We start from the raw sequence: 20,255 nt of genomic DNA, 5'->3' as shown, positions 1-20,255 counted from the left end.
CTAATTTCAAAAAAAAAAAATCAACAAACTCAAAAACTTAGGCATTCATTAATTTCATTAGGTGAAAAATTTACAAAAGTGGAATGCTAAAAGATAGAGAAATAACTTATATATCAATATAAATCAGAAGGCTCAATAATTATATTAAAACTATATGTGAGGAGGCTATTTTATTTTAGTTCAAAAACAACTTTTTGTCCTCTAGACTTTCAACTTATATTTAAAGCAGTAAATAGAATTCGGATAAAAAAAATAAACAATAAATAATGACTAACACAAGATAATGACAAAAATTAAAAGTTCTAATACATATTTATAGACTAACATAATTGAAATATATACATAGATAACTAGTCTAAATTAATTTGGAACCAGCCATATCAATCATATATTCCAAGCACTACAAAATTTAATCTGGACTAGTTTAACAAAAATCAAAATTGAAGATTCCCTTCCCATGAAAAGCTAGAAATGTGGACTCTGGTTCACTTCGGATTATCAATAATTCAATATCTACATATATTAGAGATTCTCTTTTGCAAAATGTGCTATTCTATACAATTATATATTTGGCTTTTCATAAAGTTCATTGAACAATTTTATAGTTGAAAATTTGTGGTGTGTTTACATGGATTGATTACTAAAACTTGGATCCGTTTTATCAACAGTCAAAAATTCTCTTCCTTTTTGTTCTTCTACTCATTAGCCTATCTATTCAATCTTGAAAATAATTTTGTTTCTTGTAGTTTAAGCCCCGTTTGAACTTTACGACTCAATGGAAGGGACAACAAATTGGGGTCTTGTTGGTTGCAAAACATTGGATACATTAAAGCAAGCAACAGGCTAACCCATAACCAACCAACAAATGCTACTCCAATGATATCTATCCTTCAAATAGAACTTCAGCAAGCTCGATCTCAAATGAATGAACTTCAGTAAGTACAAATTGAGAAACGAAAATTGGTTTTTCATATTCTAGTGCAACGGAGAATGTTGCTGGTATGATAACAGTAGTCACAGGAGAATTGATACTTTATAGCCAATGTTTCTTTGATGGTGCTACCTATAAAGCTGCTGAAAGACATCCAACCGAATTGCATCCCAGTCAACATTATCAATAATTCTTTCATGTCCTCAATTTATATTAACTACTTAGAAAACAAAGCCTAACTTCTTTCAATCATTTCATCAAACACTTTCTTTGCAAAACCCATTTTCCCCAATGTCCCATAATACTAATGCAGTGAATTAAATCCATACTTCAACATGGGCGTGCACTTCAGTTCCTTCAAATACAGAAAAACTCAAATACAGCGAAAGCAGAAGAAGATGATTCAGTATTTCATTTACCTCAAATAGTGGTAGGACTGTCGGAGGCAGGAGCAGTGAAGCTCGTGGCTGTGTGCGTTTTTGTAGTAGGGTGAACCGGTGATGTCGTGAAGATACCTATCTGGACTCTGGAGGCGATGAGCCGTCAGGCGTGGAGCTGTGGTTGCCGGCTGCGTGAGTGTGGTCTGTGGCTGATTTCACTAATTTGTGAAGGACTAGGGTTTACACAATTACACTCTCATATACCCGAAGGTCCCGAATCCGATTCTATAATTTCTATTATTCTATATTTCTATAATTTCTATTACTATAATAGTCTAATACTATGGGTTATGGTAATTGGGTTGTGGGCAGTTGGGCTGGACGACTGGTATAGTAAATGTATTGGGCAGAATTTTATTTTGGGCTGGATAAAAATAGTGGAAAGTCCAATAACCAATTGCTCAATTATTATTATTATTATTTTTTTACGGGTAATCGGTTCGATTTTGGGGCAAGGGTGTAAATACCATACCCGCACCGCTCCATAGCGGTTCACCAATATCAAATACCATATCCGCCCCATTACACCATCGGTTCGGTTTTTCGCCCCATTCGGTTCGGTTAACCACAGTTTTCGGTTTTGACAGTTCGAATTGCCATCCCTAATATAATATAAGTTTTAAATTTTATTAAATATGTAATTAAAATTAAATTTAAAAAACAAATATTAAGAAATGGGTGCCAAATACAGGGCTAATCTTGAAACTGCATGATTTGATTGAGCAAAACGAAAATTTATGATCCGATTATTTGTGGGAAAAATTCATATATCAGGTATTAAAAATGCATTAGTTCAATTTTCAAAGATTAAGTTTAAAATTTCAAAAGTCAACTATTAATTCAATATTTTTAATTTTAGACAATAATAATAATATTAAATTAAATTAATTTACCCACCCCACTAAACCCTCGTCACCACCCGAACCCATTCCCACCCATCCATGGCCATTTCCTTTTACAGTCGTCAGCATCTATCCATTGTCGACATCCACCCTCGTAGTTATCGACATCCAAATAGCTTTACCGAAGGAAAGATAGAATTTATAAAAATAGCCAGCAACTACTTTAGAGGTGAACTAATCGCCGCTCAATGATGACTGAGTATCGTCGCTCAAATAGTAGATATAGAGGGAGAAACATAGCGACCGTTGGAGAACATTGACAAAGCATTGTTGACGACTGAGTAGTGTTGGTGCAATTTTAATCTATTTTTTTAAATTAAAAATTAGAAAAAGCCTCTGTGTAATTTACAGAGTATTCACTGGAGCAAATAATTTCATTTCTCACCATCAAAATCTGGTTACAATGGCGTGCGAGCATATCTCTTGAATTTGTGATTTGTGACCTATGCACATTGACATATGACCTGTTTTATGTGACATGTGACTCTATGGACATTGATTTATGACCAATTTTATTTTGATCTGTAACATGTGGACATTGATTTATGACTTGTAGGCGTTGATCTGTGACCTACTCATAATAACTCGTGACCTGTGGACATTGATTTGTGGCCCCCACACGATGGCCATTGATTTATGACCTATACAATATGACTTGCGACCTGTGGAGTGTGATTTTTGACTTACAAACATGATGTGTGACCAGTTCTATTTGATCCGTGACATGTGAAAATTATACGTGACCAATGCACAATAACCAATGACATAGTACATGTGACCTATCACCACTATCGGCACCACCAACAAATATCAACACAGCATTTGACATACACTCTATGAACATGTGACCACTACCAACACCACAAGCACCACCACTTCAACTAACACTACAAAATCACTACAAACCACCTCACAAACAACCACAAAAAGGCCTTCTAAACTACCACAAAAATTATCAAAAATCACCACATAAGCTATTGCAAACCACCACCAAAAATACCAAAAACTCTCCACACAAACTACAGCAAACCACCACAAAATTGTTGCAGCTGTGATTTGAGCCCTAATCAAAAAATTGGGAGAGTAAGATCTTAGAAATTGATTTCTGCTTCTTGCTTTCAAAGAGAACAGAGAGGAGAAATGGAACAAAGAGAGAGTGTAGAGCCAAAATGGTGGAGAGAGTAAGTAGAGAGTGTAGGGAATTTACCTAACATGCGCAGCGAAAAATTAAAACAGTTTTCGATTCTTGCCAGGATTCATCTTTGTGTTTAGATAGAAATTGTGATAAAGATATACCTTTTACAAGATCTGCAAACTCTTTTGCTATATCTTTGTTTCAGCAACTTGAATCTGTCTCCCACAACTGTCCAATTGTACAGCCTCCAATGGTGATCCACACAGAGAACAAGATTACAGTGTTAGGATTTTTCTTGTACTAGCAAGAATAATGAAAAATCTCTACAGTTTTTGAAAACCCTAATCATACCCGAACGGGCTTGGCCTGACCTGGTCCGATATTTAACTAACTCATTTAATTAAATCCAGTCTGTGAACTAATTAATACAATTAATTAATTCGGACCTATAAATATGCAACACAATTAATTAATTTATCCAACCCTTGTTAAATTAATTAATTGAGAAATTACAATCTTCTAATTCTCTTTTTGTGTGTGACCCATCAGGTTCCTATCACGATGCCTAACGACGTGAAATATTATTTTGATCTAATCAAAATTGATAAATTAAAACACACATTTAATTTATCACCAATTTACACTCGTCGTCCCAGATTAACATCTAGCAATGTGTCAGGACAATACATATGACGGGAAATGTCACGTGGTATGACGAAACCAAACTCGTTCATTTACCGTGAAACTATAATTCCTTCGTCAATATGATCCGATCAATTAATAAATATGGAATTGTGTTAATCCCGATTATCGATCATATCTTTCACTTCACTATTAAGTCAACATAAGTCGAAAACTTCTTTTCGACTTATGAGTAAACATTGGCCAAGGATTTCGTCATCGACTTAATTGAATGAAACACATATCATAATCTTCTACTATTCTAAGAGTGACGAATCCTTTACTGGTTAATCACAACCTTCATACGATTCTAAACGTACCCGAACGATGTCGTATTAGTTGCCCTTATCAGAGCAACATCCAACACTGCCAAAGTATGACTGTTCTCATATAAGGTACCATGACGACCTCAAGTCAAATGACCAATTCCACTACCGAAAGTTAGAGATTAACCACTGACACTTAGATAGTTATCCATGTGAAATCTCTCGATGGGTCTCCAATATTTTGTTTTATAACAAAACATCCACGTGTTCATGTAAGTGTCACCACTATTTAGCTTGTGAGATCAGTTACTTACTTCACAAGCAAGAAATACCACACGTGATTATCTATCCATAATAACAATATTCGTAACTCGTTATTACTTACGACCACAGACGATTTAAGATTTAATCATGTGTAATTTGTATCTCACAATCACAACTCCTTGTGATCAACAAATTACGAAGATTTGAATCTACGGACTCTATTATTTAATTTAATTGTCTATTAATTAAATAATAGATCTGCCATTAAATTGTATTAATTATTTATTAAAAGTATTTATATCCAAAGTTGATTGGACCTAGGGCATAACACTTACAAACTCCCACTTGCACTAGATCCAGTCACTTGTGTATCCAATAACATAAAAGTCTACATGATGATCATATTTATGCTACGACAACTCTTTATTAGTGGATCTGCAATATTGTCAAATGTGAGAATTTGTTCTCCTCTTTGGTCATTTCTATGTATTATCTCTCTGATAAGATTATACCGCCTTAATACATGTTTGGATCATTGATGAGACTTTAGTTCCTTCGCTTTCACGATGGCTCTATTGTCATCATAATGGCATGTGATCAACAATATTAGGAACTATCCCAAGTTCATTAATGAACATCTTGATTCACATTGCAACTATTTGCTGCTTCTAAAACAATCATGTATTAGCTTTCTACTATTGAACCAACGATTGTTTCATGTTTGGAACCTTTCCAATACACCGTTTAAGAGTAAACCAATTTTTCCATATAAAATATTCTCAAGATTTTATCTATATAGATTGGGATGAGTTAAGCAATCTTTTAGATCTATCTCTATAGATCAAATTGCTTCTCCATATCATTCATGAATAAATCATTTAACAACTATTATTTCAACGATTGAAATACTAGGATGTTGTTTCATATAATATTAGGAATGCGACAATGCTCCCACTATCTTCTTGTAAACACGCAATTTGTCTTCATATTTGATAAAATTAACATTTTGATTTTCTTATCAAATCGAAGATTTCAACTCCAAGAGGCTTACTTTAACCCATAGTCACGGTATGCAACTAATGCAATCAAAATTCGAATGAATTTTAGCATGACTACAGGCGAAAGGTTTTGTCAAGGTCAACACTTAACCTTTTAGCCTTGTTTTGTATGTACGAATATTTCTATTCGTCTCGACCTTTTCCTTATAAACCATTTATAACCTATGGGTTTTATCCGATCAGGAGACTCGACCAAGGTCCAAACCTTGTTCACATACGTCGAGTTCATCTCGAGTTTCATGACCTCTTGCTGTCTCTTTTAAGTCAACACTTGACTTTATTTTTGTGCAATTAGTAGGTTCATCATCCTGGATCAGTAATACCTGATTAGTAATCACGGATTCGCACCTTCTTGAAGGTCGAATGATCCTACTAGACTTACATAGAGCTGACATGTCCTTAGGAGTCTCTACTCCCTGATTAAGAGTATGTCCCATATCAGATATAGGATAAAACTCGAATTCATCTACTTGGTTAACTATATCTGTGGACTCTTAAACTCTTTCAAGTTCTATTTTGCTCCCACTGTCCTCTCCTAGAGTAAACATTTTTTCTAAGAAGACAATATATCGTGAGACGAAGACTTTTTTCACGATAATAGAATTTATATTCAAATATCTGCTTTGAATATCCCACAAATATATATATTTATCGGATTTAGTGTCAAACTTATCCGATTCAAGACGCTTCAAATAAGCGTCATGGCCCCAAACTTTCATATAAGATAAATTGGGACTATTGCCTTTCTATAACTCATATGGAGTTCTGTTAACCAATTTAAATATAACATGATTTAGTGTGTTGCACACTGCAATTCGTGCATGACCTTAAAACGATTTTGGGAGATTTGCATGATTTGTCATTAATCGCACTATATCTAATAGTTAACGATTCATCTTTTCAGATACACCACTGCTGCAGTATATATGGAGGAGTCCATTGCAAGAGAATCACATTCTCTCTTAGATAATCTAGAATTTTATCTTTAAGATATTCCATATCGATCGGATCTTGATGCAGAATATCTCTACCTATTTGTTTCTCTACTTCCAGTTTGAATCCCTTGAACCTTTCAAGAGTTTCATGTTTGAATTTCATCAAGTATACATGATAATTGATGACATAAGAGAAACCTCATCTGACATTAATTGGCATAGGTCCATATACATCACTATATATTATGCAAATATTTATGCAGACATTTCTCCCTTTCAAATAAGAGAAGATTTGGTCATTGTGCCTAATAGGCATGATATGCACTTGTCAAATGATTCAAAATCAATTGACTTCACATACACATCTCTATGTAATATTGCATTTCATCTATATGACAAAGTCTGTCATGCCAGATTTAGGTAATAATTAGATTATCGCATTTATGCTTTATAATTTCTATATTCATTATAGAATCCTTAGTATTAAAGAATATAAACGTCGTTTTGTAATTTACCATAACCATTAGAATCTTTATCAAGACAAACAAGAACAACAATTGTCCTTAACATTAAAATAGTTCATGTCCGAACATGAAATTCATTTTAATGTTCCAACTATGGTGGGTACAAAGCGATATTTCTCTAATTCCAATACTAAACCAAAAGGCAATGGCAAGAAGTATATTCCTACAGATAATGCAGCAGCCTTTGCTCATCTTCAACGTGTAGGTCAACTTCTCCCTTTTGCAGTGGTCTACTTCTATCTAGTTTCTTCATATTTATATAAATATGAGATCCACATCTGGTATCCAATACCTAAGAAACTCGTGAAGTAGATGTAAACATTGCAATACTTCTTCCAATGACCTTTCATTCTATAATGAAAACAAGGGCCATTAAATTTGGTATTGTCCTTCGCTTAAACTTTCCTAACCATATTGGATGCTTTCCCAAAGCCCCTTTAGATTTCATCTTAACACCCTTAGAGGAATCAACGGTTTGCCCATTACTAACTTGGATATCGAGCGTAACAGTCTGAAGCAGATTAAATAACTTAATGAGTATGCATTTGAGCTTATTCATATTATAATTCATAATTAGTATGAATTGCTCTAGGACAGAGATTGCCAAACTAAGTCTAAGTCAATACTTAGTTCATAGTTCATGATTGAACCATATTGAGACTACTTCTCAATGCCAATCATTTTCAATACACAAGCACTGATCGAAGATTCATCTGTCATTTTGCATTGGTATAGTTGTTTGGAAGTCTCATATCCTTCCATACATGATTATTATCATACAACTCTTTAATATGAAAATTCGTGCGTTAGCATCTATACTCTTAAGTTGTTTTTGTAACTCAGGTGACATAGTTGCAAGCATCACATATGTGCAGTACTATCGTCATCACTGTGTTTATTACAGTAGCCACCTCTTCCTTAATCGAGTCACCAGCATGTGTCTTCAGAAGGGGCTACTCAAGAACGTAACCAATTTTCTCATGCCCTGAGAACAATTCTCAAATTGCATGCTAATCAAGAAGATTCAATTTGGTTGTTGGCATCCAGTATACCACTCAAATACATATGGTTACTCACGATTCAATAAGTATAAATGACGAAAAGAGAAAGAATAATATACAAAATGCATCAATTAATTTAACATGGACTTTTATTAAATTAATTATGCTCCCACTGCTTAACTCAAATTTTTGACCCTCTCACATAAATTTATGGAGTCCATACTTGACTCCCAATGGGTTGGGATCCCATCTGTTATATCAAAACCTTGAGTGTACTCAACAAACCTTAATAAAATATTTGGGTAGATACTATTATCAATTGCATCTCCATACAACTCCCAGATCATTGAGTTGACAACTCTTTGTCATTACACATCTTTTGTGTTAGCTTAACATGCTTCTAAAATTTATCTCATTGAGTGTACTCAACAAAAGATAAACTTTAGTTAAGTCGAACCCATCATTCAGAAATATCCAATATTTCATAGTGTCAAACATATCCCTAATATAACAGCCTTGAGTGTACTCAACAAGTTGAGACGATTTGGGACTCTGATTTTTCACTATAATGATGGAAGGCGAAAGTAAAATATGACTTAATATTTTATTGAGGGGTTTTTTGCATTCAAAGGCTTCATCAACAACGATACAATCATATATATTTTATTATACATTTACCATGCAAATAAACATATATATAATATAATAATAATAGTATGGACGATTATGGACGTTTACTATCTAGTCTTCCCGAGCCATAAGGAAAACTAGTTGGTCAATTCCTAGGGGTTATGGCATTGATCAGTATCAATGCACCATCTTCATGGTTTCCTCCTCTTCTTGTTTCTTCAATTAGCCCAGCTACAACTTATATCTTATACTAGTTGGCATGCAGGTCTAAATGAAATTGGACTCGCAGGCCCATAGTAACACTAACAATAACAGACTCGCAGGTTCAAAATAATAACAATAAATGCTCGCAGGCCCAAAAACAATTAAGAGCTCGTATGCTCATAAAACGATAAGAATAAAATTAACTACTCAGCACATCCACATGGTCGAGCCCATAATCGTCCACTAATAATACATTCATCACATAAATGTATGGTTATATAATATCTAATATTATATACAAACAAGTTTCAAGTTTCTAACAATTAACGTCGTCTAAACTCTTTTAGACAAGTGGATCGGAGCAATTAAATAATTCATTAATCATATTAATCAATTAATTTAATTAGCGGGCATATTTAATTAAAATCAAATTTTAATTAAATATCGAATTAGAGTCCCACTCTATTTCCACAATTATAGGGAAGGGCTATTTAATTAAAATCAAAATTTAATTAAATATCAAATTAGAGTTCAACTCTAATTTCAAAATTATAGGGCAAGACTATTTAATTAAAATCAAATTTTAATTAAATATCAAATTAGAGTCCAATTCTAATTTCAAAACTCAAGGTGGTTGAATTTAATTAAAATCAAATTTTAATTAAATAACAAAATTAGAGTCCAACTCTAATTCTAAGATTATAGGGCGAACTAATTTAATTAAAATCAAATTTTAATTAAACAATATATTAGAGTCCAACTCTAACTATAAGAAAAACTCTAGGGCAGGACAATTTTAATTAAAATCAAATTTTAATTAAATGTGAAATTAGAATCCAATTCTAATTACAAGAACATATTCGGGTGAATAATTAATTAAAATCAAATTTTAATTAAATATTAAAATAAAGTCCAACTTTAATTTAAATTGAATTAATATTTTAATTTAGGATATAACTCCCAAATAAAATAAAATTCACTTTGGGTCAAATTTTAATATTTTAGTTAAAATCAAATTTTAACAAAAATATTAAAAGTCGTAAATTTTAAATAAAATTTTAATTTGGGTCAAAATAAAATTTATAGGTCAACCCCATTAAAATCAAATTTAAAAGCATTCCAAAATATAAATTCAAAACAATTTTGGAATTGTATTTTGACCCAAACTTGAATTTATAATCAGGACCTCCCAAATAAAGAAATTGTAGAGAAGCCCTTTCATTTAATAATTGCAATCAGACCCCGAAATGGAATTGCAGGAAAGGGGTCCTCAATATCAAATATTGCAAGGACTACCCTTACTTAAATAATTTACAAACTGACCCCAAAAGGGATATTGCAAACGGAGGCCTGCAATTTCACAAATTGCGTCAGAGGCCCCACCTCCAATTCACCCAAAACGCGATTGAAACCCTAATTTTTTTTATTTGCCCTTTTATCTTTTCAATTTCAGAGGACGGCGCCTTAATTCTTGTGGTTGCGTGTCGCCGCTGCACCAGCAGCAACGCGCACGCTGCTGCACTCCCAACAGCAGCGCTGTAGCATGCTGGCTGCGGCCAGCACGCGATGCCGCCTCCAGTAGCGGCATCTTTGCTGCTGTCTGTACCGCTGTCAGATCGAACCCTTCTCTTTTTTATTTTTCTTTTTTATAAATTTAAGAAAATCAAATTTTCTTCAATTGCTAGAAACATGAAGAAGGAATAACAATCAACTTTTGATTGCACAAAAATATTAAACAATTTCTAACAAACACAAAGTAGGCTCTGATACTACTATAGGAAATCTACTTAACATGCGCAGCGAAAAATTAAAACAGTTTTCGATTCCCACCAGGATTCATCTTTGTGTTTAGATAGAAATTGTGATAAAGATATACATTTTACAAGATCTGCAAACTCCTTTGCTATATCTTTGTTCCAGCAACTTGAATCTATCTCTCACAGTTGCCCAATTATTCAGCCTCCAACGATAATCCACACAGAGAGCAAGATTGCAATATTAGGGTTTTTCTTGTGCTAGCAAGAATAATGAAAAATCTCTACAGTTTTTGAAAATCCTAATCATATTTATATAAGTCCGAACGGTTTTGGCCTGACCCGGTCCAATATTTAACTAACCCATTTAATTAAATCTAGTCCATGAACTAATTAATCCAATTAATTAATTCGGACCTATAAATATGCAACCCAATTAATTAATTTATCCAACTCTTGTTAAATTAATTAATTGAGAAATTACAATCTTCTAATTTTCCTTTTGTGTGTGACCCATCAGGTTTCCTATCACGATGTCTAACGACGTGAAATATTATTTTAATCTAATCAAAATTGATAAATTAAAACACCCTTTTAATTTATCAACAATTTACATTCGCCGTCTCAGATTGACATCTAGTAATGTGTCAAGGCAATACATATGACAGGAAATATCACGTGGCATGACAAAACTGAACTCGTTCATTTACCGTGAAACTATAATCCCTTCGTCAATATGATCCGATCAATTACAAGATATGGAAGTGTGTCAATCACGATTATCGATCATATCTTTCACTCTACTATTAAGTCAATATTAGTCGAAAACTTTTTTTCGACTTATGAGTACACATTGACCAAGGATTTCGTCATCGACTTAATTGAATGAAACGCAGATCATAATATCCTATTATCTAAGAGCGACGAATCTTTTACTGGTCAATCACAACCTTCAGACGATTCTTGACGTACCCGAACGATGTCGTATTAGCGGACCTTGGCAGAGCGACATCCAACACCGCCAAAGTATGACTATTCTCATATAAGGTACCATGACGACTTGAGTCAAATGACCAATTCTACTATCGAACGTCAGAGATTAACCACTGACACTCGGATAGTTATTCATGTGGAATCTCTCGGTGGGTCTCCAATATTTTGTTTTATAACAAAATATCCACGTGTTCATTTAAATGTCACCACACTTTAACTTCTGAGATCAGCTACTTACTTCACAAAGCAAAAAATGTCACACGTGATGATCTATCCATAATAATGAGATATCCGCATCTCGTTATTACTTACGATCACGGACGATTTAAGATTCAATCATATATAATTTGTATCTCACAATCACGACTTCTTGTGATTAACAAATTATGAAGATTTGAATTTACGGACTCTATTATTTAATTTAATTGTCTATTAATTAACTAATAGATCCACTATTAAATTACATTAATTATCTATTAAAAGTATTTATGTCCAAAGTTAATTGGACCTAGAGCATAACACTTACATAGAGAAGGAAGAGAGAGATGATATGTAAAGGGGCGGGGGAGAGAGTTGGGATTAAATATGGATAGCGATGGGTTAGTTGGTGGTGTGTAATTTAATTTTATAATATATTATTATTAGTAGTAGTTGGATTATTATTAAAATATAGAATTACCACCTTCAACCTGTTTTTTAAATTGTAATCTTTAGAAAACCGTATCTATGTAATTTCCACTTATTTTTGCTGTAGCAATTCGTCCATATACTCCATATGGATAAAGTTGTTTGAACGGGACCACTTCTACCCTCTTCATCCATGGGGCCCTCCGGCCCTCGTAGCAGGGTCCTACTCTAGCTAGATTGACAAATTTTGCATACTGCACAACGTCAAACGAATTTGGCACTTTTGGATCTTCTAGTTTACTGTTTTTGATGTTACACTTCTTTTAATGTACGTGTTCGATATTGACGGCATATTCGGTAAAGAGATTAGATTAGAGTCTTGCAACTATCGAGTAATGAAACTTTTCATAGACAAGATGAACGTACCCAGAAAATTTCACCAAGAAAAGAATGAGAAGAAAGAAACACGTAATGAGCTTTTTAGTCATAAATCATTCTTTATGCTGCTTTGATTTGATTTTCACAAGGTACAATACCCATTGAACAAAAACAGAACTACTAGAAATATTAGAACACCAACAACCACTGCCATTCACAGCTTTCTATATGAAAAAAACTTGTGTACTTCAATCCTCTGGTTTTCCCACTCCTCAATCCTAGATGAGCCACCTTGGTTGCATTTTTTGCACATATCGTAGAGTAACATGATCAAATTGAGGTATTTTTTTTTTGCAGCTCTGAAATATTCAGCTGCATGACATGTTGATTCTCTTTTGCAAGAACAGGCAGATAACTGTACAGTCATCTATTTTCGAGTTTGGAAACTTGCGTTTCCAAGCAGCAGTCGAGGCATCCACCACTGCTTTTGCTGCAGCCTCTTCGTCATTGGCTGAGGCCACTATGGATATGACTTGATCATTGTTAAGCACATCCCACACCTTTAAATCAAACATAGGAAGCAAAACTTAGTTACCAAAATCCCACGTCAAATAAAGATGAACATGGATAAACTTATGACGGTTTAAGTTAGTTCTCTTAATAAGATCAACTTTTTAAGATGGAATCTCAAGTCTTAATATAAACAACATTAGTACTATGAAGCTTTTGATGAGTGTAGTTGCCTTACCCCATCAGTAGCCAGAACAAGAAACTGATCATTTGGAGATATATGGTGATAGGAGATATCGGGGATGGAGATTATGCCGTGGTACTTGAGTAAAAAGTCACCAAAAGCTCGAGACATGGCCAGGCCAGGAGAGTCCTCATTGGGTAGCCAAACTCTTTGAATGTGTGGTTCTTCTTTTAGTGCTAGCACCCTTCCCTTGCACTTCCTAATTCTCTCAGCCTCCTCTGCATTACAATTCATCCGATGAACATCTTGTTGTGTGATATAACGGTTCTTAAACAATGAATTTTTTGCTGAAGTTAGAGATTTGTCTGTACTGGCCTATGTTCCTTGAATTATTTGGCTCAAGCATGTGTGAGTGACATTCGGACACACATTCTAAATAGACATGGTGCATCCAACGTTGGATTTTGTTAAGGGTCTTACCAGGCACGTCAGGTTTGAAATCAGTAGTTAATTGAACTGCCTTGATTCCTTCAGGAGAATTTGTTCCCAAAACTGCTCTGGAATCACCGAGATTTGCAATAACAAGATCTTCCCCCTGTCCAAAGATTTGACAAATCAACGGTTAACACTGTTTGATTCCCCCAAATTTGCCTCGGGGCACTAGAGGGCTCAGGCACTCGAGAGAGAGAAAGACTCATTCCCCAGATGAGCTTAACGAGATTCGTTTCCTAGGTGCCTAACTAAGAGAAAGACTTCCCCTCTGGATAAGCTACCCCGGGAATAAGGAAACACAAATCTTGACATGGCCTTTTTTAGCGTACCTGTTTCATGACGACAACAGCAGTAGTTCCACTGCAAGAGAAGTCAAATTTGTCGAGAAGCTTAAGTTCCTTGTCCATCACTTTATAAGCACTCAAACCAGCCTCTTTCCATTTCATGAAATTCTTGCTTGGTGTTGATTCACCATTCACCTTTTCACCTTGTTTAGAAGAAGATGTGTTTAATGCTGACGCACTGATCTTTGCTATGGCATTTCTCTGGTTAAGAAGCAATGATGGCAATCGGTTTCTCACTAACTTACTCACAATATGACCATTTTTGCCATGTCCATCAAAAACTCCACAAAAAGCTCCATTTTCAATTCCATATCCCTGCCAAAATTAAAAAGTTTCATATTCAGAAGCCTAATTTTAAGGCACCCTATTTTGCCTGAAATTGACCTCATTGAACTATCTTATTCACCTATAAAATCTAATAACTTCTTTGGTAAGATGTATTGTGACAATTGCATAAGAAACATGTCCTAACATCATACGTTACTTCAAGCCAAAATAGGTCTCGTTTTTGTAATATTATCCTGTATTTGAAATAAATCGAATTTTTGCATAGTTTTGCGAAGGGTTTGTGGAATAAGATTAGTATTTCGAAAGGAGAAAAAAAAAAGGACTAGATTGAACATTGAAAAGTAAGAGTGCGTTTGGTTTATCATTTCGAAGCCATTTTCAATTTTCTAAAGCATTCAAAATGTATTTGATATGTTATTTTCAAAAATGCGTTTTCAATGACAAGACAAATTTTACAACGTAAAACTCGAAATGACTTTTTGAGAAAAAACCCAAAACAAGGAAAATGAACTTAAAAATTTCTCAAATTAAAATAATTGATAAAATCACAACTATCCAAATACAAATATCTCTCTCTCTCTCTCTCTCAATTTATTATCTAGAGATAGTAATGGAGACAGTTATTCTATCTATTTTGATATTGAAAATCAGATTTTTGAAATTGACAATGATCATTCTTTTCAATGTGATTGTTAGATATATACTTACAATGATTCATTCTTTTTTTTTTTTTTTACCAACTTAAATTTTTTTTTCACACATTAGCATAAAATTGATATGTTTTACTAAATAATCAAATTAATTGAAAAAAAAGTGTTGTAAAATTATTTCTAAAATTTTTAAACCAAAAGCGTTTTTAAATTTTTTTTTTATTTTTAAACCAAAAGTGTTTTTTAATTTTTTTTTTTTTTTTTTTTGAGAAATAATTTTCAGAATGGCAAGCAAAACGCGTTTTCTGGAATCTTAATATAATCCCTCAAAATAGATAATAAAAAATGAATTAAAAATTAAAAACAGAAAATAAAAATGCAAACCAATTGCAACCTAAACTTTCTTCTTGTCCCCAAGAAAAGCTATCAATGATGCCACTCATGATTTCCGAGCTCAATAAACAAAATTTTAACTTCACTTTTTTCCCATTAAGCCCATATAGTGCAGTTCAGTCAAGTCTATCAAACATGTATCGAAGAATTTATCAACGTACCTGAATGAGAATTGCAGAATCTTGGTTCAACCCTTTGCTTCCTGGATGAGAATAAGTAGAACCAATTACTTGTACTCCATTAGTATTACCGATTTCTGTGTAGCATACAGCATTTTCTTGGCCATATGCTTCATCATGTATTTCAGATGCAACAGATGCACAGATTCCCATAGCAGCCTTTGGAAATTTTCTTCTGGTGCATATGCTGTTAGAATCCAAAAATAAAAGTAGTCTCCTTAAATAAGGGTTGTGGACCATAGGAATATGATTGACTAAATATATAATTCTTTTAAAAAAAATGAAAAAGAAAAAGTAGTTGCTCCTAACAAATTGAAAACTATAATTTGGTTCAATAATTCATTGTTTTTAATGTTAGTTATTAATTATAATTAATTGAAAACTACCCCAAGATTCATTTCAAAGGGCATCTTAGGTGTACTTTTGTAACACCTAAGAGATAGCATAGTAATTAATTATAATTATAAGTTGTGTCTTGTGTAAGCAATGAAATTTAAAAGCCATTTAACTGTTTCTTGGTTTCAGAATTTTCTACTTGTCATTTTTAGTGTTATTCTTTTTTCCTTTGAGTTGATCATCTTCCATCACGCCTAAGAACAAACAAACAACTAATTCCTAGGAAAAATTCAATATATCTAAAGGAATTCTCAGACAACAATCATCTTGAGATGTAGTAACGTGCTTTATGAAACTGCTTTATTCCATTAATTTCTCATAATTGTTGCAACGACCTTCGAGTTGTTTTTTTTCTGAATTTTTTTAGTAGGTTGCGCCTCCAAAAATCAAGGTAGGCGACACCACGTTTGCATCTTCGATGCACTTTTGTTAGGTTAGATGCTTGAGTTAATCGTGAACAGTCTTTATATTTTGCAATTATTTAGTCTTGATGGTGAGTTGGACTCAGAGCCGGACCTGAGATAGGCTCAACAGGCTGCTGCCTCAGGCCCAGCTCTTCAAGGGGGCCCAAAAAAAAATTTTTTTTTCCATTTTTTTTTTTTTGGTAAAACCCACTAATTAACGTAAAAGAATCCTCCCATAATTGAGATGTTTTGTAAATGTCTTTTATGTTAAGTTTTAAGTTAGCAATTGGTTGTCTAGTACATCGTTGGATTTTGATTTATGTTGATTTTGGGGGCCCAATTTATGAAGTTCGCCTCGGGCCCCCACGATCACAGGACCGACCCTGGTTGGACTCAATAAATTCTAATTTCATGACCAAACCCGAGAACACTAGTTGTAATTTTCATACTGCTCAATATATAACACGTAATAGTGCTACATGACATGGATATAATAATTTTAAATTTCATTAGTTTGTTTTTTCATATTCCATGCTTGTTAATAATAGAAACTTCAAAGATTAAAGCAATATTGTTTAAATTTCCTGTGATCTCGAGGCCATTACTGCCACTCTGTGATGCCACTTTACAGAAATTTGGATTCAAAACATAGCAATGCCAACTGGGTTTTAGCCCTTTAGTAGTTTGGAGCATTTCGAAAAAGCTTAATGGTCAGTCAACTGCTCAACTTTTGTAAACAAAATTGTTGGTAGTTGCAAATTTAATCTCAATTTTTAAAAATTCATTTTTTCTCGAATTTATTTTCAATCATACATTTATGAGATCTATAACTTTTATAAACTTTTCAATCACATATTTTATCAACTATTATCAAAATTTAGGGTCGTCACTCAACAGATAAAAGTTACTATAGGATAACAAGCTGATCTTCCCCAAGAGCTCACATGAACGGGATGGTTTGGCACCTCGATGTCGGCTCTTTGCCACCTTGATTATTTTCATCTTTTCAACAAGTTTAATAATGAGCATAACAGCCCTACTGTTCCGATAAAGAGAAGAACCTATGATTTAATTTTCAACTGCACCAAACATGGACTAAATCATATTAATTTTTCATAAAAATAAAAAAAAATCATCACTCTAACGACGAAGATAGCACGCCAGCCAGTTATCTTGACCTTGGGAGGCCAACAGTCCAGTGAACCGAACAGGGCTCTCATTGATTTTGTGCAATTTTGGTCGTTAGAGTTTATAAACTAACTCTCGCATCCATTTTCTGAAAGGTCTATTTTCAATCTAAGAATAGTAGAATTTTCATGATTAAATAATGGTGAAAATTTGAATATAAAATGTTTGTCTATCGATAACGCTGTCGTTTTTATGTAATGGTATCTTATTTTCTGCGTTGAATGAACTTTTGTAATCTCTATACAAATTTTAAGTTGCCTACCCAAAATCTTGTGGTGCTCCAAAGCTGTTAAGTCATTGACTTTCTATATTAAAACTGGTGATTATCTCATCTGTTTGATTTGACTTTTCATGATAATATCAATTTTTTTTTTTAAAGAAGAAGAAAATAATATTTGAATGAAGGTCCCATTAATCACACCATTATGTCACAATTGAAAATAAATAAATAATAGGGTTTCCACCAGATTGGAGGGAGGCCATAGGGTTTGGAAGAAAACAGATGTGAATAGAGAAGACTTATTCAGCTTTTAAAGAGTTTATATTTATTCTAATTTTGATCTCTACTGCTACCCCCTTATATTTTATTAGGGTAGGAATAGATTTAAAAATAAGTTAGTTATAATTAGTTAATATGTACATGAAGATGACTTTTCAATTCTTCCAAAATCATAGTTTGTGGCAAACTGAATTTTGAGACCAAGTTGATGAGTAAGAATCAAGAAGATTTTTCTTATGCTAGTATGTATGTGTTCTTTGTACATAATTTCTTAGTGGTATTTTATATTCTATTTGATTCTTAAAATAAATATTCTTGCAGATATTAGGTGTGGGCAAAATCGGTTTTGCTTAAATTTCAAACGATTTTGGTCCCTAGAACCAAGAAGCTATCGATTTTTTTTTAAATTTTTTTTAGTTTTTTTTTTTTTTTTTTTTGGTTTTAATATCTAGAATCAAGAATTGAATTTGCCTTGAAACTCGGGAGAGGTATTCAAAGATGACTTCAACATCTTCGAGACTGAGAAAAAAGTAAATACAATTTCAAATTTGATGACTATCATAAAAAATAAAGTTTGGATCATTGAGAAATGATCAATTTCTTAATATTACGTCATTCAATCTCAAGCTTGGATCCCTTTCTTCGAGGTCAATCAATTTTATTTAGGACTGGACATGGTCCGGTTCGGCCGAAATTTTTGAGTACTTAGTAAGTAGAACCGTTGGGTCCAAATTTAATTAAGGAATCGTTTGGATTCGGTTCCATTCGGTCCGGTTCGGTCCGATTCGGTTCCATATTATAATTAAAATTTTTAATATATATGTTCAATATTAACTCTTTCAAAATAACGTAGTTCAATCTTATGTGTTTCACGTCTCTTTTTGTCGAATTTTTCATAAATTTGATTATTAAAATCACATAAAGAGAAAGATAGCGAGCTCAAAATAATTAAGAGAGATGTTATAGAGCTTTAATTCCATTTTCTCCGATAGAAACGACACTACAGTATAATAATAGATTTGGATAAAATTGAGGTCAATTTGATTAAGTTGATTTTGAACTGAAAATTAGAAATAGAAAAATCATATTTTGTGGTTTGAACTAAATTAATTAGTTAACAAATTTATTTAGAAAAAATAAAAATAATTTTACTTATTTAAAATAAATTAATTAAAAAAATTACGGAGATTCGGTTCTTATTCGATTTTTCGAGTCTTGGCCTAGAACCGAGAACTGAATCATACCCGTCGGTTCTTGATTCAAATACCCGTTCGGGTATTTAACTAAAGAAGAACCGTCGGGATCGGTTCGGTTCGGAAGTTTTGTTCAGCCCTAATTATATTACATTATACATGTTGAAAAAAATCAAAGGTACTTGTAACAGAGAAAATGAATTTCACTACAAAATCACATGTTATCATGTCAGTCACACTGTCTACAGTATTTTTCAAATTCTCAATGCTTTCATAGAGGTTGCATAAACAACCCATCATTCTTCGTTTGCCTTGTAAAAAAAATAGTGTGATGCTATATTATATGGGAAGCGAATTACGATGGCCAGTTAAGTAAAGGTGATAGGCTGACTATTTGCTATGCTAACCTAACTATTGCTATGCTAGTTCGTCTACTGATATGCTAGTCCATCGACCACAAGGCTAGTTCATGTACCGCTATGCAAGTCTGTCTACCACGAGCTAGTTCGTCTACTAATATGCTAGACCGTCTATCACTATACAAGTTCATCTATCGCTATACAAGTTCGTCTACCACTATATTAGCTTGACTAGCACTATTATAGATTGCCCATTATAACTCCCAATTGACTGAACATCCTTTCCATTGTGAAAATCACCTTACAATTATCCCAGGTCACTTTTAACAGCTTCGTTGGTAGGGTTTGACTACTAAGTACATAGGTAAAAATCGTTGAGTAAGTGGACGATTTTCACTGGGCACATTGACGAAAACTACCTGGCAATCACATGGTTCTAAATGCCTATAAATC

The 20,255-nt window shown here is 33.4% G+C and overlaps 1 protein-coding gene across 1 annotated transcript; it reads right to left on the bottom strand.

The window, feature by feature from the left end:
* Positions 1-12,817: 12,817 nt before the first annotated feature.
* Positions 12,818-15,972, bottom strand: LOC111391150 (probable protein phosphatase 2C 72). The gene is made up of 5 exons (XM_023016298.1): positions 15,746-15,972; positions 14,239-14,568; positions 13,898-14,012; positions 13,472-13,695; positions 12,818-13,283 (listed from the first exon to the last, which is right to left on the bottom strand). Exons 1-5 carry the CDS (start codon positions 15,914-15,916, stop codon positions 13,092-13,094), a joined length of 1,032 nt encoding a protein of 343 aa, XP_022872066.1. The 5' UTR covers positions 15,917-15,972; the 3' UTR covers positions 12,818-13,091.
* Positions 15,973-20,255: the final 4,283 nt, after the last annotated feature.

Source organism: Olea europaea, unplaced genomic scaffold (genome assembly GCF_002742605.1).
Source record: "Olea europaea var. sylvestris unplaced genomic scaffold, O_europaea_v1 scaffold759, whole genome shotgun sequence".
NCBI classification, from domain to species: domain Eukaryota; kingdom Viridiplantae; phylum Streptophyta; class Magnoliopsida; order Lamiales; family Oleaceae; genus Olea; species Olea europaea.
This window is presented reverse-complemented; position numbering and strand designations above follow the sequence as displayed.

Excerpts from the sequence above, each read along its gene's own strand:
- LOC111391150 (XM_023016298.1), bottom strand. The coding sequence starts at position 15,916 with ATGGGAATCTGTGCATCTGTTGCATCTGAAATACATGATGAAGCATAT. Across the intron at positions 14,013-14,238 it reads CTGTTGTCGTCATGAAACAG|GGGGAAGATCTTGTTATTGC; the intron begins GTACGCTAAAAA and ends ATCTTTGGACAG. Across the intron at positions 13,696-13,897 it reads TTTCAAACCTGACGTGCCTG|AGGAGGCTGAGAGAATTAGG; the intron begins GTAAGACCCTTA and ends ATTGTAATGCAG.